General features: G+C 33.4%; 1 protein-coding gene across 5 annotated transcripts in view; it reads right to left on the reverse strand.

Moving 5' to 3' along the window:
* Nucleotides 1-22,959, reverse strand: part of CCDC171 (coiled-coil domain containing 171) — a 361,756-nt gene that overhangs the window by 85,008 nt on the left and 253,789 nt on the right. For 4 of the 5 annotated variants that reach the window (XM_073806109.1, XM_033858077.2, XM_073806108.1 and 1 more), the window contains 3 exons: nt 20,084-20,229; nt 18,030-18,084; nt 2,794-2,925 (listed from right to left, as the gene is read on the reverse strand). In XM_073806109.1, coding sequence (XP_073662210.1) covers nt 2,794-2,925; nt 18,030-18,084; nt 20,084-20,229 — 333 coding nt within the window. The remainder of the gene's footprint in view (nt 1-2,793; nt 2,926-18,029; nt 18,085-20,083; nt 20,230-22,959) is intronic. The other variant, XM_073806110.1, reaches the window with a different exon arrangement.

Consider the following 22,959-nt stretch of genomic DNA (forward strand, 5'->3'; position numbering starts at 1 on the left):
CTCTGCTTTACATGCATTGCCTCATTCAAACTTACTACAAGCCCGAGAAATTGTTAGCATTACACTTTGTTGCAGATAAGGAAATCAGGGTTAAAAGCTAGCAGATCGCAGAGACTAGATGAACTGAATTATCTCCTGTAGAAGAGTATCAGTCACATGCTCTTCTGGGTACAGAGAGATAAGGTAATCCACTCATCCTCTTCAACTTTCAATCATGCTCATTGGTCTTCCTTCCATCAAGGATTATACCTATAATAAAGCTTGCCCCTTTGGGAAAGACAGACAGTGGCTGTCTAGGAAAACTTCAGCTCCTACAGCTCTAAATGATGGTTGTATATGTTGGCCAAATAATTCAGACGCTACCACATCCTGCATAGTGGTCCTCCCCTCATCATAATCGAAAGCTGTTCATGCTTTGAGTAGTCCGCTTCATCAGCACACAGTACAAAGCTAAACAAATACTGAATTCCTAAATATGTAGCCACACTTAGCATAAATATATATATTTACAAACTGCGAAAAGGTGAAAAGTAGAGTTCTATAATATTAGCCTGTCAAATGGAAACACAATTTTGTATCTGTGAATTTGTCTACAATACAGCATAAACTATGACCTACATCATACACAGATGCATAATGTATACTTTGTAAATGGAAGAAAAACTCCACTGTAGATTTCAAAGGTTTCACTCTGACCATTTAACACAGGCATCTAGATTTTTACTGTCAGATTTTACCAGTTCAGGCTTTGCAGTCAAATACACCCAGACTTAAACTCAGACTCTAGGCCTTACCATTTACTTGCTGTCGATCTGAGGAGAGTTACCTGCTATAGTTGTTGTTTTCAATTGTAAAATGGAAATAATGCCATCTATCTGACAGGTCCATTGTGAGAATTAACTGAGATCATTTATTTAAACAGCTAAGCATGATACCTGTTACACAGTAAGTGCTCACTAAAATGGCATTTATAATAATAATTATTATTATAATTATAGTTATTGTTATAATTAAGGTCTTCAATTAATACAGTGCCTTTCTTCTCAAAGTACTCCATATCACCAATTGTGTCCGTGTGTGTGTGTGTGTGTGTGTGTGTGTGAGAAACACTATTAGGGCTCAAATATGTGCTCTTCTCTGCACAGGATACTAAACCAAAACATATATTACTAAACTACAATGCATGTTACAGCACGTCAATACAAAATTTACCCAAGTGTTTAGGTATCTGGCAACCCACATAACTATTTTTATTAGAACTTGGAAAAGATAGTAGTTTAAAATACAAGCCCATCCATTTCCTTCTTGTTATGCACAGATGTCAGAACTCTATAGAGTTCATGCTTTGCCTCAAAAAATGGCATTCCTAAGAAGCAGTCTCTTTCCAAATCATCACAATCTAGAGTTTGGGGGAAGTCTTTATTTGTGAATTATGACAAGTACTAAGCCCTGTGAGATTCCGAATTAAGATAACCAAGCAAAGGATTACTTTACAACCACTAGAAAAATCTCAAATCATATTGTACTTAAATATAATCAAATTTTAAATGTACATCTTAATCTTGTACTAAATAATGGTACAGTATTCTAGCCTATAAATGAAAATAAAAATGCCTCGTGCTTCGTTTTACAATTACATATGTTTTAGATATATTGGTGGACAATCTAATGAAAGAAACAACAAGCATTTTTTCTTTGTTGAGCATTAATTTGAGTACTAATAACAAATTAAATTAGGGTATGGAGCATGTAGAAAAAAATTAACATAGCCCCACTTGGACTGACATTAATTTTGTACGAAGTTAAAATTTTACAGGGTCATAAACTGAAGAATGAAAGAAGTTTATCTTAAACCTCAAAATGTGAAAGGGACTGAGTTTTAAGAGATATTTCTCTTAAATACATTGAAAAATCTAGGGTGCTATTGAACAAGGACAACCTCTTTTGAATTACCAGGCGCCCTATAGTTCACATAATGTCGATAGATTTTTCTAATAAAGAAATTGGGCATTAAAGGGAGAATAAAATACATACTAAATTTTGTTTTGTCTGATTAAAAAATATTTTTAACCCTAAGGAGAAAAATGATCACAATAACCTAATAGTAACCTAGAATAGAAAGCTAGCTGCAGCATCTGAAAATAAATATGTTTTTGAAAATAAATATCTTTATTAAGTTTATTCTAAAGTTACTTGAGGTTTTATGATTGGGTGCTTTGAGTTTTATAAATGAAATAACCTAGCTGACACATATAACAAAGTTCATTAAAACTAAACACTGAAGTATAAGATACTTTTCAATGCAAAGTGCAGCTAGGTTCTAGATTTGCTGAAATTAAATTGCCACCTGAGAAATGTTGGATATACTTTGGAATTAACGCTGAAAAATATCAAATATCTCGCCTGATAATTTTATCTAAAGTGATTTATTGTAAAACAATAAGAGCTACAAATTCAGACTAGCTTAAAGAGATAACAGCCTAGCGTCTTATTGTCCTCTGCTGCCCAAAAAGTATGTTCTTTTAATACTGTACTTAGCTATAAACCGCACGTTTTTCCTTGGTAAAAAATAAAAAACTTTTCTGGATTATTTAATTGGCTAGTTCTAGGCTTTAAAGAAAAAAACACAATTATTTGTGAACTATAGTGTTACATGACGGAAGAAAAATGAGGAAAAATTATTTGCATCTTCTTCAAGTTAGTCACAATACTTTGAGGCTTCCATTCTCCGCAGTTAGTGCAATTTCTTTTTCTACGTGTCTCGGTAGCAAACAATGTAATTTAGACTCTAACCTGGCACGCTACAACCTCTGGCCCGCCCTTGAGCCCCTCCATTGCAAAGGTCTCCAGGTGCAGTCTGGGTAGCTGCAGGGTGAAGTCATTCCTACTTGCCGCAGTCCGTGACAGCGAGATCTGATCTCTGACCTAAAGGGAAAAAAATAGCATCAATGGTAATTCCCCTTCAGACACATTAACTGGGATGAACTGGGTCCCCTTGAGCCCACTGAGTGGACTTGCATTGATCGCTGGACCTGAAATCCATGAATAAATTTAGGACTAATTGATTTTTCGTTGCAAATAAATCTCTAATTCAGAGTACTGGGGGAGAATGTTAAGAAGAAAAAGCATCCTCCTACTTGAAATGAGGGAGGGAAGGAGAGTCGCTGGAGCTCTTCTGATCAAGAGGTTTTGAATTATTTTTTCACTGTTCCACCCTCAGAAGAAAAAGGAAAGGAAAAAACATCTACAAAATCAAAAATAAACAGCAATCTCCTATTTATTCTCACTTTCTTAATAACATGTTTAATTTAACTGGTATTAACTGATATATATTAAACAAGATAGTTATTAGGTACTAGTCTTTGAAAAGAAAACTTCAATATGTACTCTAGAATAAAAACAAATATGCTCAACACACAAGGAGGCTTAAAAATATACCAGCAAGAGGTCTGCTTGCCCTCTTTACTCTAAATTAAACTTGAGGCTTAATGATTAAATACATATAAACCAACTTGGTCACACAACTTCTAAATAAGATAATGGATAAAATTAGTAGTGTTTGTACTATATTTTAAGTATTCAGTAAGGTAACAATACAAACACATCACAGATAACAGTGAATTGGAGAAACACCAATTCTCTAGCTAGCCTCTGCATCACATGCAGTTGATATTACACTGCCACCTTCTGGACAAATGAGAAATACTCACTATATAATATAAACAGAAGAAAATGCTCAGAAACAGGTATTTTCATTTTTAATTTCCAAACTTAGTAAAAGCCTCAAAAATTCCACAGTTTAGTTTTCTTTTAAGACCAGTGATCTCTCATCTTCAAATCACACAGTTTAATGATAGCAGTTTTCATATGTATACATATTTCCTAACTTTCCTTATACCTGAATAGGTTTTAAAAAATTATCTTTTTGACACCATATATTTGATAAATAGTATACAATTAGCTTAAAACCACAGGACAAAATGAGTTTTTATGAGGTAGCAAAGATCAAGAATGGGGAGAACTATCATTGCTCAAATAAATGTATTTATATCTCTAGTTTTACCTGAGCAATTTCATATGTAACTTGGCAATAATATATGATAGAAATCCAAACCTTCATTTTTCTATTCCAGCTTGTAAAACTGTTTGAATTATTTCTTACTTTATGAATGAACTATCATACTACATAGGGTTTCCTTAAATCAGCAAACATGCGCAAATACGTGATGACATCTTTCATCGTTCGTGCTAATCTAAGTTATAAAAATCCTTATACTCTCAAGTTGAGCTGAAGAATTTCTGTCAATAAGTGAATGTCAAAGTGTATGCTGTAAAACATACACTATAATGCAATTTCTATAACAGTGTGAGTATGATATTCACGCCGGAGTCCTAATTCAGAATGTATATTTATCTGTAACAAACATTCTCCAGGCTTCAGTTAAGATGAGAATGCTTTTAACTCACTTAACAAAATAAAGCAAAGACATTTGTGAAATATGATTTAGGTTTTATATCTTATATGTATGGACACCTTCTCTTGCCTTTTTTTTTTTTTTTTTTTGTCACCAATGTGCACTCAGATAAAAGAAAACATTAATGTGGATTAAGGTACTGAGAATTTATCAACATCAAACCACTAGTGTTTTGCCTTCTACCATTCTGAACAACAGTCAATAGATCTAAATATTTTACTGCACCCTGGCCAATTCATTGTTTGATGTTTAAAAACTCACCCAGAATCAAAGAAAATTTATTAAATTTGAGCCCCCAAATGAGATACTATTAGCTTTGAAAGTCAAGTTTAACTGCGATATTGATGATTCTCTTTTTTCTGTGACAAAATTCACTAGGGAAATCCTGGATGTCAAAGTACAAAAGCAGATTGCTAATATGGGCAAGGGGGGGCAGGGGGGAGGCTATGAGCAATGTAGGTATAATCCACAACACACTCCAAGCACTGGAGGTCCTTTAACCTGATTAATATCAGGCACCATACTTCATCTGTGAAGCCTGACATACAGGAACACTAAGCCACATTTTATATTCTCTAAATAAACTTTCTGAACAACATTAAGCCGGGGCATCTGGCATTTAAAACTGTGATTTATTGTCAAATTAACATTTTCACTACAACATTATTTAATTTGCCAAATGAAATAATTCTTTGTATTTGTATTAGATAGGGAAAAAACTCAAAATGCAGTTGTATTGCTAAACCTAATGATGGGCATCATAATTATAACATTATTTGAATAACATGCATGTGTTAAACTATCATTAAATTATAAATTATCTGTTGAATGTTGGCAGTGCCCCATGATATAATCTCACAAATATTTCTACTAAAATTTAAGAGTTTCTTCCCACTTTGAAATTAAATCAAAACTTTGAAAATAGGCATCTAAAATAGTCTCCACATATTTCAAGGAAAAGGATTTTTTTAAGTCTTGATAAAGGATTGACCAAGAATTCTTTTATTTTAATGGAAAAGGGGAGTGAAAGCGTCATGTTGAAAGAATACAAAACAGTGACACTAGGACAAGTGAAAATATAACGATGCAGCAAAGAGCAGCAAGGAAAGGTGACAGGGAACAGGAAAAAGAAAGGGCGAAAAGGGGAGACTGTTCAGAAAGAATGCAAAAGGCAAGTCTCAATATCAGTGTGTGAACAAGGATAAAGAGGGAAGAGATTCAACACAGAACAGTAAGTAAAAAGACTCTCACCTTATTTCATTAAATTAGTTCATAAGAAAAATAGAACAGCAGGCTGAGAACAAAGTGACTAAGAGCAGAAAGGAGATAAGTGGGATTTCTTTAGGAAATGCTGCCCACTGGATAAAAAATGGTCTTTCAAAAGTGAGAATTTAAAGTAAATTTCTTTACTGTCAAAAAAATTTTGAAGTAACAATATTAGAACAATAAAATTATATTTCTTCCTACTCTTCCTAGGGAAAAGTAGGTTCACCTTTTAAAAATAAAGATTTTAGTGTGAATTTAGGATTAGAACAACCATCATCACCTGTCTATGGATTAAATTATAATTTCAAATTAATCTGAAATTATAATTTCAAAAGCCAACATTTAATTCTGCTACAGTACATCATTATTCATCCTATCATTCAGATGCTATACCCTTTTTACTCTGATTTATTTATATATGTGAGCAATAAATATATATATATAATATTTTTCTACTTTAAAATGGCTAACAGTTCATTTTAACATATAATAAAATTTGTCAAAGAATTCTACAATATAAATCTCAACTGTAAAATTGTATACATTTTTATAACATTCTATAAAAACTGTACAATTTCATAATATTTTGATAAAGAAAAGCATACTATATTACTCCACCCTAAATTTTTGATTTTTAGAAAGAGCAGTTTACTTTCTCCCTTTTGTATTACATACTTTCAGAAAGCAGATATTTCTCAAAGATAATGCCATAATAAACAAGAAAAACAGAGGCATATAGCAAAAAAAAAAAAAAGAAACTTTTTAAGAAGCCAAAACATCATTATGAAATATTTATTTTATTGTAACAATCCAGTTCCAGGTTTAAGTGATTCTTCAGATCCATACTGTACTGTTCCTATTCCTCTGATTAGCGTTTTCTCACAAGCCACCAATCTTTCCTAATCTTCTGTACTGCTACCAAAACACAAAAAACTATTTCTGCTAGATACATCAACTATGAAATTAAACTAGTCATTTTTAGAAAAACTGCTCAACTCTCAAAATATGAACCTGCATCTTTTATCATGCACAGTTATAAAGCCCTATGCACCCAATGTTCCAATTAATTTTTTAAAAATTCATGAAATATGGTACTAGTTGTGTTTTTACCAATAGGATACCCAGGATGAAGCAGTAAGGGTTTTGGTAAAAACTCAGATACATTTGAGAACACGTGTAAGAAGATGTACACAATGTCTGAATCTTGAATGCCTGGGAAAAGCAACTGATAATCGGACTTTTATATCATACTCCTGACCTGCCTAAAACTTTATTAATTCCAATCTATTACGGCCCCCAATACTTCAAAATAAACCTTTTTAACCAGAGAGATTTCCGTCATATACAGATCCCAACAATATTTCCTGTAACTTCCACTTTTATCATCCTGTGTTCAGGTTTTACTATGCCTCCATTCCCTGCCTTCCTTTGTCCTACTTCCTCCTCTGTACTTCCTTCCACTTCCATTGATTCCTAATTGCTTTCCCTTCTTTCTTTATTCTATTTTTCACCTTATACACTAGAGCAGCCTAGGCATTATTTTTCACCCTGTGCACTAGAGTGCAGAGTGCAGTTGGCACACTACAGCCCAGGGACCAAATCCAGACCACCGCCTGTTGTTGTAAATAAAGTTTTATTGGAACACAGCCACACCCACTCACTTAGCTATTGTCTTTGGCTGCTTTCCTGCTATGAGGATAGAGTTGAATAGTTGAGACAGAGACCATATGGTCCACAAAGCCTAAAATATTTACTATCTGGCCCTTTACAGAAAATGTCGGCCATCCCCTGCCTCAGAGGTATAGAAGGAAAGACTATATTTTTCACCATCTATAGATTTTTTTTAAATGACCACATCTCATCAGAGAATGCATGAACAATTTCTAGTGAGTAAACCTTGTATCACTAACACAGGGTGCCATCTCACAAATACCTCTCGCTCCTTCTTTCAAGTTTTACATAGTCCAGTATACAACTTGACTGGGTCTAACTTTCCTGGCCCAATGACTGATCACCACTCTAATACCTAAACAACAGAAAATTTGGCTAAACAAGTAGTATAGGCATACTGGAGAGCCTTTTATAAATACAGAGAGAAGGGAATCCGCCAGAGTTAACTATATACTCTGCAATAACACTAGCAGCAGAAAAAACCCTATGCATACAGAGGTTCTTAGTAAGCATGTGATCAAATAAGAACATCATTCCAAACTTGCAAATTCTATAAGGCAGTAGGAAAGAGAGGATAACAAAAAGATATTTAGACAGTTCCAGCACCCTGGTATGTGCCCAGTGACAGAAGCAGGGATTAAAGCATGTCAATGCAATGCAAATGACATTCACAAATGGACAGTTACAACTAAATGGATATTACCCTCTTTTACCTTTTCGTTAACTAATTAATTCATGAAATGGATAGAGTACAGTACTATTCTTATTAGTAACAATACCACTAGCACTTCCAAAAGTACTTCATACTTTTCAGAGTACTCACCACACTACCTCACTTCATTCTGTCATTCACCTTGTGAAAGAGCTACTGCCATCCCTAATATGAGGATACTGTGTCCAGTGCTCCTAGCAACAAATAATAATGCCTCTAAATATCCACAATTAACAGTTAATAGATGAGGAAATGGCTCAAGATGTTGGTACTCCTTCCATTTCCCTACCTAAAAAGCAGCACTATCTTATTTTTCCTTTCCTTTGTCCCTTGTCTGGCAAGCTAGCAAAAATGTGTGTCACATAAGTAGTTTTGTGATAAGCAGTGGAGACTATTATTGAAACATCCTTATTTTCCTCAGTAGTTTCATTGGATCTGTGGGCATTTTCATTCATTCATGTTTTTTCTCCCCAACCCGTCTCCCCTGTTCTCTCTCTCTCTCTCTCTCTCTCTCTCACACACACACACACACACACACACACAATTATCATACTGGGAGACAAGTATCTGTGCAGCAATCGTCCTTATACAATGGCCATAATCTCACAGAGAAGACCCCCAAACTATGAGGTTCCAAGATTTGTGCAGCAGTTCCAGCTGTGCTCCACACCTGCAGGAAGGAGACCTTGGCACTCGCAGCAGGAGCAGGCGTTCCACTGGTGCTGCAGCAGGCACGGAAACCCCTCACTTGAAAAGAAGGAAGTGAGAAACTAGCCTTATTTTGCTGGCAGGTTATTTAATTTAACCTACAACTCTGGAGCAGAGCCAGAACTCTCCAATGACGGCCTGCTGCTGTCACCAGAAAAAAGGGCAAAATCCACCACTACCACAAACACCCCACACATTATAGTTCCATCCCAATTATGGAAGTAAAAAACTGATCTTTTGAATCAAATTATCAAGCTGGCTACATCCCAATTAAGGATGTGAAAAACTGAACCCTCAAATGAAATTATCAAGCTGGAAAAATAGGGTGATTTAATCATGGACATCTTATAAAGGCACTAGACAGCATGATAAATTTGTGGTGTAGGTTATATACCATAGAATGCACCTCATAAATAGATTACTGTGACCTTGAGTTATTTAAACAAACACAAAACCCATATTCAAGAATAGAGAAAAGTATTTATGAATTGCTACAGTTCTCCACACAAAGATATTTTCTTTCCTAGGGTAAATTATTTCAAAGGGTAAAGACAGACGCACACTGAAATTAGTTATTTAGATGTGTTTAAGCTAAAAACTGGTAAGCACACGTACATGAAATTCTGTGGTCTCATCTTTAGTCTGTCAAGGTTTTTAAATCCCTCTTGAGCTGGAGTACCATTTTTAGCTTGGCTAGGTCAGAATGACACTGAACAATATGAATGATGACACACAAGACAGCTATATGGAAGAGCTGTCATCAGCAAGCCAGCTGTGCTAACACCTGTATGTCCTGCACAGCTGATCTTCAGAACCAGCATCAAGAAACTGAGAACGGAAAGGGGCTCAAAGATCATAAGTAACAGAGAGTCATTAATAAGTCACTTAAAGCTGGGTTATTAGAGGCAGATAACCATTGTTTCAGCTTTAAAATAACTGTCAGTTTCATTAAATAAAAATTATTCTGTGGTCTTTGTATTCCTTGTAAATGCATTGAAAATTAAAAATCAAAGTTAACTATGTATTACCAAATATTGTCATTAACCATTTTTTAAGGTAAGATTATAAAATCACATTTAAAGATTTGCCTATTTAGAGTCTTCACCTGTCAGATTCTACTTGACTCTATTTATTCCAGAATCCACTCTAACAATAGAAGTAACCATCTTTCTACTTCATAGGAGTTAAACTAGCTATTACCTATAAATTTGTTGTTAGCATATCTCTCTTTCTTAGGGACATCCTTATAATTGAATCTAGGCTTTCTCCTCTAGAGCTTGATTAGGCAAAGTAAATACATATGCTATTTTTAGCAATCAAAAAACTAAAGACAGTATCAGCAAGACTTCCACTGGAATCTAGAGGTGGCTTTAGTTATGTTTAGAGACTGGGTGATGGTAAAAGTTTGACTCATTCAACAAACATTCATTAAGTGCCTACTGCGTACCAGGCACTGTGGTAGATGCTGAGGATATAAAAATTAGGAGACAGAATTCCATCCCTCAAGGACTTCAAACTCTACTGGCATAATTAATCTCTCAAAATATATTTCCTAGCCTCCCATTTATCTATAATGTCTTGTTTCTCCTGTCAATTGCTATACTACCTTCTTTCTTTGCCAGAGAGAATTATGTTAATCAATCTCAAACCTTTACCTTTAGCCCTGACTTTTCCCCTGAGGTCCTGACTCGCATATCCTGCTGATCACTCCATATTACCTTAAACTCAGTATTTCCAAAACAAAACTCATCATTGTCTCCCTTTTTCTCCCTAACAAAAGAAAAAAAAAGAAAAAACGAGAAAAAGCCTGCTCCTCTCTTTGTTTTCCCAACATCAGTTAATCACACTGCCCATCTTGGGAGTCATCCTCCCCTGCCTTTCACATCTCCATGTGCCATTTTACTAAATGAGCTTCATATCCTTTCTTCTGACACCACCAATCATCACTCTCCTGGTCCAAACCTTCACCAGCACTCATCTAGCCTACAGAATCACAGTTCTTAAAAACCACCTTCATTACTCAGTATTTCCAGTCTGCAGATGTGCCCCCCTAGAGCCCCAATTCAGTACGGAAATCTGACTACATCACTCCTTAGCTTAAACCCTAGTTTAGTCTCACTTCCTCCATAATAAAGATCCAAGATTCTTAAAACAGCCAAAAAAAAAAAGTTCTTCCGTGACCTGGCTGCCACCTGCCTCATTCAGCACTCTCCTTGCACTTAATACTGAATTGAGGCTATTTGGCTATTCATGCTTCCATGCACTTGCACATGCTACTCTCTCTGCTGGAATGCCTTTCCCGTCTTTCCTCATACTTCAAACCCCTTCCAGGCTTTAATTTTCTTCTGAGAAATTTCCAGCCAACCTTGGGTTTTCTAAGCATGCCGCACAGGTGAATAACCCTATCTAAACGGATATGGAACTGCATCTATGGATGCATATTTATCATAGTATACTGGAATTATCTGTGTCTCTACCTTGAAGAAAAGGACTATGAGATATGTACCTACCTACCTACCTACATACATACACATATATAATGTTGTTGTTGTTGTTGTTGTTTGTGTGCGTGTTTGTTTCCCCAAAGGCTGGTACAGTTTCTGGCCCATAATATACATTCAAAAAGCATTTGTAGGACTTAACTATTTACAGTAAATATCGTGTTTTATGTTGGATTAGAGGTTTTAAGTGACTTCATTGTACAAGCAAATCCAAGAGTGTCATCAAAAACCCCTGTAACTTCCTAGTCATTGGTCTAGTGTCACTTCAGCCTTACAAGTTTACAGGATTTATAGATTCAGGTATTCTAATCTTCCGAGGTTTCAAGATTGTGACTTCCTGTTTTATCTTTTAGTCATCTTATTGAAAAGGCATCTGACACGTCTCATAAATGTTCAGAGGTAATTTTAAAGTTCATAGTATGCTATGATCATACATAGGAAACAATTTAATCCTTCCAAACTCAAGCAATCTCTAAAAGCCTCAAGAATCCAGCCATTCTGCTAATTGAAAAATAATTTTAAAAAGACGACAAAAAATATTCAGATTCTTCCCCACATTCCAACTTTACCAAAATTGACTTACTTTCACCCACAGCTACAGTAAAACAAGACATCTGTTAGTATCAAATAAATACTAACATAACTTAATTTTCTCATACCTAACCCTAAATAATCCAGACATTATCCTATCCATCCAATCATTACCCTGTCCTGAAAATTATTTTGATATAATTATTGTACTTTCTCTGTTTTCCTCACAATAGAAATAATTAAGCATGTTTGGAGGGCTCTTAATTTTTAAAAAATTTCAATTCCTGAGAGGATATATTATCAGTAATATTAGAAGCCTTCTGGTAAAATTATTAGGAAAATAAATGTATACAATTTTAGGGAGAGATGTGAGGAAAAATGGCAGAGTAAGGAACTCCAAAAGCCAGTCCCTACATAAAAGCAATGAATAAACTGGCAAAATTTATCAGAATCAACTTTTTCAGAACTCTGCAAACTATCTGAAAGTTTACAGCAACGAGGTAAAATCTTAATCAAGAAAAATCACCGGAATCTTGGTATTTAAGGAAATCTCCATCGAAATACTAACAGACCACTAAGTTAACAGAACAGAGGTTTCAGTGGCCACACATGACCAAGAATACAGACCTTATGAAATCAGTTCAGGAAGTCACTGAGAAAACAAAAACTACTAGAGTAAACAGCAACAACAAACACTAGGGTTGGGAGAGAATCTGATTTCCAGAGTTACCACATTATATATTCAAAATATCTGCTTTTCAACAAAAAATTTTGAAGTATGCAAAGAAATAAGAAGGTATGGCCCATACATAAGAAAAACAGAAATTAATAGGAACTGTTCCTGAGGAAGCTTAGATACTAGATTATCACACAATCACCTTAAATCAATTATTTCAAATGTGTTTCAAAAGTTAAAGGAAACCATGTACAAAGAACCAAAGGAAACCGCGAGAGTAACATCTTGCAGATGAGAAATATAAATAGATAAAAAGCACAGAAAGGAACCAAATAGAAATTTTGGAGTTGACATATTCAAAGTGCTGGGGGAAAAAAAATTGTCAATCTAAAATTCTATATCCAACAAAAATATTCTTCCAAAATGAAGGAGAAAGTAAGCCATTCCAAGATAAAAAGCTGAGGGAGTTCTTTACCACTAGTCCTGCCCTAGAAGAAAGGCTAAAGGGAGTCCTTTGGTCTGAAATGAAAGGACACTAGACAGTAACTCAAATCCACAAGAAGAAATCAAGAATACCAGTGAAGGAAACTGAATACATAAATATAAAAGTCAGTATTAATGTATTTATGATTTGTAAATCCTCTTTTTTTCTATATGATTTAAAAGACAACTACATAAAACAATACTTATAAACTATTTCAAACCATACAGAATTACCTTAGAACTAAATAGCAAAAAGATATCTGGAAAATGCCCAAATATTTTGGAAATTAAACAACACACTGTTAAACAATGAATAGGTCAAAGAAGAAATCACAGAGGAATTAGAAAATACTTTGAGATAAATGAAAACAAAAACACAACATACCAAAACTTATGGGAAGCAGTGACAGCAGTGTTCACATGGAAATTTATGGCTTAAACGCCTACATGTAAAAAGAACAAAGATCTCAAATCAATAACCTAACCTTCTATCTGAGGGAATTGGAAAAAGAGGATCAAACTAAACCCAAAGCAAACAAAAGGAAGGAAATAATAAAGATCGGAACAGAGATAAACACAATAGAGAACAGAAAAATAATAGAGCAAATCAAGAAAACCAAATTTGGTACCTTGAAAAGATCAACAAAATTGACAAACCTTAACTAGACTCACCAAGAAAAAAAGGTTAATAAATTACTAAAATTAGAATTAAATTGGGGACATTTTACTACTGACCTTACAGAAATAAAACAATTCTAAGAAAATGAACAACTTTATGTCAACAAATTACATAACCTAGATGAAAAAGATAAATTCCTAGAAACACATGAACTACCAAAGCTGAATCAAAAAGAAACAGATAATCTAAATAGATTTATTACAAGGAAAGAGATTGAATCAGTATTCAAAAAGTTTCCAGCAGAGAAAATCACAGGACAAGACAGCTTTACTGGTAAATTCTACCAAAAATTTAAACAATTAACACCAATCTTTCTCAAAGTCTCCCAAAAAAATTGAAGTGGAGGGGCTACTCCTAAATTCATTCTATGAGGCCAGTATTACTCTGAAACCAAAGCCAGACAAAGATATAACAGGAAAACTGCAGACCAATATCTCTTATGATCATAGATACAAAAATCCTGAAAAAATACTAGCAAACCAAATCTAGCAGCATATTCAAATGATTATACTCCACAATGAAGTGGTGTTTATACCAGAAATGCAAAGATGGTTTAACATATATAAGTCAATCTATGCAGTACACAACATTAGCAGAATGAAGATTTTTTTTAAAAAATCATCTCATTTGATGCAGAAACAGCATATGACAAAACCCAACAACACCCTTTCATGACAAGAAAACTTCAAAATACTAGAAACAGGAAAGAACTTCCTCAATCTGATACAGGATGTCTATAACATTTAATGGTGCAAGACCAAAAGCTTTCCCCATAAGATTAGGAACAACACACAAGAAAGTCTGTTGTCATCATATTATCATACGGCTAGGACTGGAAGTTCTAGTCAGGCAATGAGATGAAATAAAGGAATAAAGGGAGGGAGGGAGGGAAAGAAAAGGAAGAGAGGGAGGAAGGGAGGGAGGAGGGCGGGCATCCAAATTAGAAAGAGGTAAAACTATCTTTTATTTGTAGATATCACAATCTTATATACAGAAAGTCTTAAAGAATCCATAAAAAAGTTATTAGAGCTAATAAATTCAGCAAAGTTGCAGTATACAAGATCAACACCCAAAAATCAGTTATATTTTCATATGATCAATTGATTTGTCAATTGATATAGTCAACTGATTTTCACTAAGGCTACTAAGATTACTGAATGGAGGGAAAGAACAGTCTTTTTAATAAATGGTGCTGGGATAACTGGATATCCATGGAAAAGAGTGAAGTTGCATCATACCACATACAAAAATTAACTCAATATGGACAAAAGACCTAGATATGAGAGTTAACACTATAAAACTCTTTGAAGAAAACATAGGGTAAAATCCTCATGACCTTGGATTTGGCAATGCATTCTTAGATATGACACCAAACACATGAGCAACAAAAGAAAAAACTGGACTTCATCAAAGTTCAAAACTTTTGTTGATCAAAGGACACGAACAAAAAAGTAAAAAGACAACCCACAGAATGGGATGAGGGGGTATAGGAGTGACTGCTTAATGGCTACTGGGTTTCTTTTGGGGGTGATAAAAATATTCCGGAGTTAGATAGTTGTGATGGTTGCACAACATTGTAAATACATTGAAAGCCACTGAACTGTACATTTTTTAAATGGTTTAAATGGTGATTTTTTTTTAAAGTTCAATAGTTATGTTTTTTCTAAAATACAAAAAGTAGTTCAGAATTCAACTAAATAGAAAAGTGTGTGTATTAAAAAAAATGTACCTCGTGAAAAGTTGTAATGATTTTGTTTTTCTCTTTGTCTTACTTTTCTTAACCCCAAATAACCTGAAATAAGCCCCCAAAAAGTTTCTTAATAAAAAGTTAACTTCTGGCCTATATTTAAAACAGCCATAAATAAAATATATTTAAATGTAATTTTTTTAAAAAAACTTCTGTTTCTTTGAAAAAAACAGTATATGCTTTTAAATAAAAAATGACTAGCCTTCTTTATTAAATACTAGTATCAGTCCCAAATGGGATTTTAAAAATAATATACAGTAAACAGCTGTGTATAATACAGTTTTAGGATTTGAAAAGTTGAATGTTAATGCATCAAAGTTAAAAATTAACAAATATCCAAAAAGTAATCACTTTTCCTAAAAGCAAACATGTTTAGTTTAAGTTCTTTAAAGTACAAGAAAATAATTTCTACATGAAAGTAAGTTCTTTTTATTTGATTATTGTGTCAGAAGTTAGTATTAAAATTCAATTCAGCAGGTTAAAATTTGGTTTTATTCTAGAATAACTGGTGCATACCTTGCAAACGTATGTGGTTAAGAAATATGAATAGCTATACTATTTGACTATGTACAGTAAACTATGCTGAAGAGGTTGGATGTAACCCCAGTCATTTTTACTGTACCATGAAAGAGCCTGGACCCTCCTTCTATACTACTCTTAGATTCTCCAAGACAGCAAAATGCCACTGGACAGTCCACAGTGGCCAAAAAAATAAACCTGCAAACTCTGGCTTGAAGACAGGTGGGCTGCACCTTCCTGAGAGCTTCAGAGGTACCCTCTGGGTCTCTTCCTTATCACCCATTCATTGTCACCCATACTTCGTAGAAAAGAGAATTAGCCCAATAATCAATTAGCCTTTCCTAAATTTTCACTTCAAGCTTGAAAAGTAATTGATAATTTTAAAATCACTATACATATAGAAATTTCCAGAGACTTAAATCAAAATAACTAACTATTACATCTGAAGGGAGATTAAAAAGCCATATAGCAAAAGTAAATCTACAGTGGTTGTAGGCCAATTCTGCAGACATCTTTCTTTCCATATGACACGAAAATCAAAAGAACTGCAAATGAAGAAGTGTATGATTACAACTGTCCTGTTGCAATCAGTCTTTATTGTATTTAAAATACATATTTTGCCATTCTCATAATGAAAGGGTAAGGTACAACATTTATATTTCACATTGATGATGGTTTTTGTTTGATATCACAGTCCATTCCCAAAACAGCTGCTAACCAACATTACTTTCCTCTGTCTGGGGAGATGACAAACAATTGATTTCAAAGGCAACATTAACTGGTATAAAAAGGTATGCCATATACATGACATAATTTATTTTTCCTATCGGAAGTCTCACCATATACCCAAAAAAATCTAACCAAAGATGTCTCTTTTCCTACAAACCTAAATTTCAGATTTCTAGCATGTATGGATTTGATGTGATTATATTTAAACTATACCAACAGGCTAAATTTTTTTAAGTGGGAAGGAGGAGAAATCACAATTTCAAATAATATTGCTTAAAAATAGCACTCAGAGTATTAGATTCCTTTTTTCAGAATACTCTCTGTGAGTCACTTTTTGCTAGTCACTTTCAATATCAAAGAATACAGAGGTCCATTGTTTTTAAAATGTTAAAATGTATTAAACATGTTTATTGATGTTATTTTGTATTTCCTTAACAGGATTAGTTTTTAGGATATTTTTAAGTGATTTTAAAACTATATTGTATAAAAAATTTGATTCACAAAATTATTCTAAATATGATTCATTCATAAATTCCATATATCTTAAAAGTACTAGGTATTTACATTATTCCAACAAATTGTCTGTTAAATAATAACAGAAACAAATAACATTTCTCTACTTTTAAATAATGAAATAATGAGACATCTTTGAATCTGGAGTGCTAACAAAGTACACAGTCAGTATTGAGTCAATACTTAATGATATTAAGTTTTTAGTAATATTGTAATATCCTTATTATGCTGTTCATCACTATAAACTAAAAGTCAATTTATCATACAGAAGTAATCAATTGAAAATAACAGACTATTATTAAGTATATTCAATTTCTACTTTAAGAATACATTCCTATAAAAAGGTAAATTACAACTTGAAAAACATTACTGCCTAGGTTAAGGTATATGAGTACTGCCAAATACAATACTTTATGTCTCTCTCTATATATCAATATATGTATATAGGATAATAGGTTTAAGAGTGGTAAGAGGTTAGACAGTGTGGTCAAACATTTTTTCATTATGAGACATATATGAATCTTAATGACCTTTAGTTCAGTCAGCAAAGACCACAAATAACTCAAGTGCAATTATACCAGTTTGGGGAAAACACTATTTTCATAGTTTTATCACATACATAAAGTGAATTCTGAAAAAAGTTATGCAATATAGCATTGTTCAATACAAATTTTCAGTCATTTGAAAGGATCCTTTTGTTAATTTATTTTTAAAGAAATCTACAAAATGAATTAAAGTACTTTACAGTTAATAAAATTAATGACTAGGAGAACTGTGTCATAATACAATTTGAACAATATTGAAGAAAAATTATAATACCTTATGAAGCACATTTTCTACTGTTCTCATATGATTAGCAACACATTCTTTGTCCCTAGAAACAAAATAAAGATTAGGTGTTAGTAAAACCCAAACCTTACTATAATTGTAACACATTTTAGTATAAGTGACTATTACTGAAAAATAAGGGTTGGTTTTTCCTAAAGTGTAAAACCTAACAATATTCACTAGTATATTTCCGCTTTTAATTCTTATCTTCAGTTATACTGCCTGCCTAAAATTAGAGGGGGGAATAATTCTTATGGATATTTTCAAAGTTAAAAGAGAGTGAAAAAGAAAGAAAGAAAAAAAGAAATCATGTGATTACATTATTGATTTACAATGTGCTGAAAAGGCTAAACGTGCATTCTTTTGGCTCCTAATGAAAAAGACTTTAGAAATACTAGTGCTGGAGATATAAATGGTCATACTGGGCACAATAATATTTTCCCTTCTCCATGGGTTTTTTGTGCTATAATAATTACACAAAAACCTTCTATGGCCTTGACTAGAAATATGCAAAGTTACTATTTTCTTGTCTAGCCTTGTATATTGAGTTTAGCCTTTATGATGAAATTAAAAGTTGGGATGAGAATGCTGAAGACAAAATTTTAATGGTGAATTATAAATTGAAAACTGTAAATAATGTATTAGCTCTCCAAATTTCAAATTAGCTTTCTTATAAGCACATGTGCCCATGGTCACAGATCTCAGACTTGACAAATTCCTGAATTACCAGCAGTATTCTGAAGGCACAATATGAATCTAGAGGTTTTATAATCTTGTTTTCATTAATCTTAGAATTTTCAATGCTCTGAGATGTACTAAAAATTACCTGTGCTAAGCTTCTCATTTGACATGAGGAAACTGAGACTGAAAAATGACAGCAAAAAGCTGATTCAGTCAAACTTATATTTTTTTAAGATGACAATTACATATAACCAATATGGTAGTGCACTGTTATAGAGCCTTACAATTTTCCAAAAATGTATTGGTGGGTATTCAAAATGCCAATATTGTGGCATTTTTTCATTATGTGTGAGCAATATCCCAAGCCCACTGACAAAGCTGTGGGTATCCTAGGATTGCAAACTGCCCGTTTTATGATTTAGTTTACACATTACATTCATATTTCTTATGTTATGCTTAACAAGAGTTTGTCTCCAAACATTGTTAAGTTATAGTTATACATTTGCAAATATATATATACATACATATATGTATATGTGTGTATGTATTTAATAGTACAGGAATCCAGAATTCCAAATTTAGAAAACACTGAGTTTATTAAAATTAGATGTTTAATCCATAAATAGATTTTCTTTAAGCCATGCTGTTGTAAAAAGGACTGTCTTAAAGTACTCCATGAAATTTGATGTGGGGAACAAATAAAAATACCCAAGAGAACTATTCAATTTGAACTTCACAGTGTATGTCAACTTGATTACCTGGTAAAAGGAAAAACACTCTCATCACAGTTACATAGTTGCCCACTCTGAAAATTGCATATTCTTCTCTATTTAACATATTTGAATATACAGCTATAAAATTAAATGAATTTTCCATGATCAATATGTTTTTACTGCACTTAAAAAGATGCTACAATACACATGTTGATTATATACTAACATTTCTTTATGGAAATATTACTTGCAATATTAGTATAATATATGCAGAAGAAAATTTGGGAGGCAGTGGGGCAGAAAGGGATGAGAAATATGACAGGAGAAACTATTCAAAACTTTAAAATAAAGAGTCTTATATCTCAAGTTAATGAAAACCTGATTTCAAACATGTAATGCTACAACAGAACCTAAAATACACAGCATTAGAGGTTATATAGAAACTTATTCTTTTCTAAGGTTTCTCAATAAAATATACATTTAGTATGTTAAGAGTTTTCTTTTTTGAGGATATATCAGAGAATTTCAAAGAGAGACAGCTGTACTTTTGTTTTCTAACACTGTATTATCCAGGGCTAAAACCCAGAGCATGAAAGTAAGAATTGATCTTTTGTCTGTTTTAAGTGATCTCCCCAAGGTCCAAATGCTCACTTGGCTGCCATGCGGAGGGCACTCTCTGCATCATGGATGTTCTCCTCCAGTCGACGCTTGTCCTGCTCCAGCTGGGTAAGATGTCTATTGAGCTGACGCAGAGATTGATCTTTTCTTCTCAGCTCCATCTTTGCCTCGGAGAGACTCTGCAAGCAGACAGAAAACAGAGTTACCTGTCAGCCCTGATAATTAACTTCAATTTATGCCATAGGCTATTAAACAAAGAAGGATACAGACTGACTGAGAAGTAGACTTGGGTCATTACACATCAAGGTTTAACAAATTTTCTGCAAAAAATTTTACATACTTACTAATTAGAAATGATAGAACTGATAAGATTTTGAAAAATGTTTAGCTGCAAAATACATCTCTGTTTTGTTTTTTTAAATACTGCAAGGCAAATACATTCTATTCTTACGAAAAATATCTGATTATTAAAAACCTCAGGTTGCATTTTCTTTTAATGATAAAAAATAAAGATTTCAATGGAAAAAGTACATGAAATTTAGAGTCTATTTAAAACAAGAACTATCATATGCCAAAGTATGTGTGTGATGGAGAGGAAGGTAGACTAGGATACCTTTAAGAGAATGGGGAACCCAAAATTTAAAAGCACCACTACTCTCTTTTTAAATGTATCAATAACAGTTATGTTGCTATACACATCTCAGTGAACAAACACACTGGACTCGAAAATAAAATTCACTTATTTCCCATAAAAAACTCTCATGTCAGAGAAAACACAAACGTGATCAACATGTTTCAACAGAGAGAGTTATAGACAATACTTGCATTTGGAATTATGTTCCGTAAATATTTTCCTAGTCATAGAAGTATAAAATTTGTTGATATTTGCTATGTGCTTTAATCTGAAATATTCACTTAGCACAAAAATTTCAAGATAGAAGAGTACAATTTCATCTTGGAACTTTAAGGCTAAAGGTCTTAGACTCAAAAACTCGTAAGTTCAAGGAGTATTTTCTTATTTAAAATTCTAGGATGTAAAACAATATAGGGATCAGAGGATCTCTTAGCACTAAAAATCTGCTCATTTCTTTGCCTATGAAATTTCTAGCATATGAGCTTATCAACCAGTTTTTCAATTAAGTTTGTTGGACAGTGAACTAAATAATTGATTGCATACACATAATATTTTTTCTTCTTTCTAAGAGTGTAGCCACACATTAACATTCACAACTATGCTTCAAATACCCAGTAAAGAACAACCAAGATGCAATAATTTCATGTTTAAAACTTTTCCAATAATATTATTTTAATGCACTCACAATAAGTAGTATAAAAACTCAAGCTGCCTGCGTGGAGCTAAAATAATTAATTCACTCTGAACAATATGAATTGAAAGCAAAACCAGGTGTTTTTTTTTTTAACATCTTTATTGGAGTATAATTGCTTTACAATGGTGCGTTAGTTTCTGCTGTATAACAAGGTGAATCAGCTATATGTATGCATATATCCCCATATCCCCTCCTTCTTGCGTTTCCCTCCCACCCTCTCTATCCCACCCCTCTAGGTGGTCACAAAGCACCAAGCTGATCTCCCTGTGCTATGCAGCTGCTTCCCACTAGCTATCTATTTTACATTTGGTAGTTTATATATGTCAATGCTACTCTCTCACTTCATCCCAGCTTACCCTTAAACCAGGTATTTTTAAATGCTAAAAGAAATTTAATTCAGTATTTCACTTTCAAACAGTCAAGTTGCTGTCAGACAAATACAAGTCAAGAAACTAGAAATAAGCAAACTGTGACTATTTTTTAGATATTATGTTTTATTTTAAATCTTTAGTACTAACAGATCTTTAAGTATATCCCACTATGGAAATAGTCACTGATTCAAACCAACTTAAAAAGACAACAAAGAATAGATTTGAAAAGCCATGCTAAACCTACTCATTTTGTGCCAATGTTAAGATATTTAAAGGCACTGAAGTATCATGAGATTTCTTTCTTTGAAAAAATAAAACCCATTTGAGTCCTTTTAAAGGCAATATTTCTGACATCTTTCAGGTAATAAAAAATGCTGTTTTTCAGATGTGAATATAAAATTAATGATCCACCACCAGTTACACATAAAGCTTGAGTTCTTTTTCCAACAGAAATAATAGAATGTGCCACTCCATTCAAATTCTCTTGCTCAGTAGTTCTTATGAGTAGAGGTGTATATTTGTGAGGGGTGTTCAGGATATTGATTCCAGCCTCACCCAGAGCGAAGCTCACTGGTCCAATCTGAGAGAACCCATGACCTTAAAATCACTATAAAACCATACTTGACTTTTCAGCAATTCTATGATCTCCTTCCAAAGAAGATATAACTCATAGAATTAGAATCTCCACTATGTATCTAAATCTTCCAGTTCCCATCAGCTTTCATCTCCTTCTCTCAGGGGCAATGGCAGGGAGCCACCAAACTCTTCTAAAGCTTGCACTATTTCAGAGGTACAGCTGAATAGCCTACTCTAAGACTGAAATTACAGACAACAAACAAAAAAATGGTATAAATAGGTGATACGGATCATACTTCCTTAGTGTAAAAATGAAGAGATAACAGTTTTTGAAAAAAGAATAATCATAGTTATATAACTTATGGACACAGCATTCTCATTTTAAAGAGCTGAGGAACATCACAATGGAATCTATATACATCAATGAGTCCTAAGGTTCGTGGTGATGTATGCAAAACACCAAGACATAAAAAGTGATTCAGTAATATGTCTTTTCTCTGATGTTCACATTTTTGTGTTTGACGACAAAAGTAGAATCCTTAAAAATCCTAACACTAAGCTTTAAAAAAAGAAAAACAAATTCATGTGTGTGTGTATATATATGATGTATATACATACGTACCTATACCATATG

This window comes from Tursiops truncatus, chromosome 6 (genome assembly GCF_011762595.2).
Source record: "Tursiops truncatus isolate mTurTru1 chromosome 6, mTurTru1.mat.Y, whole genome shotgun sequence".
NCBI classification, from domain to species: domain Eukaryota; kingdom Metazoa; phylum Chordata; class Mammalia; order Artiodactyla; family Delphinidae; genus Tursiops; species Tursiops truncatus.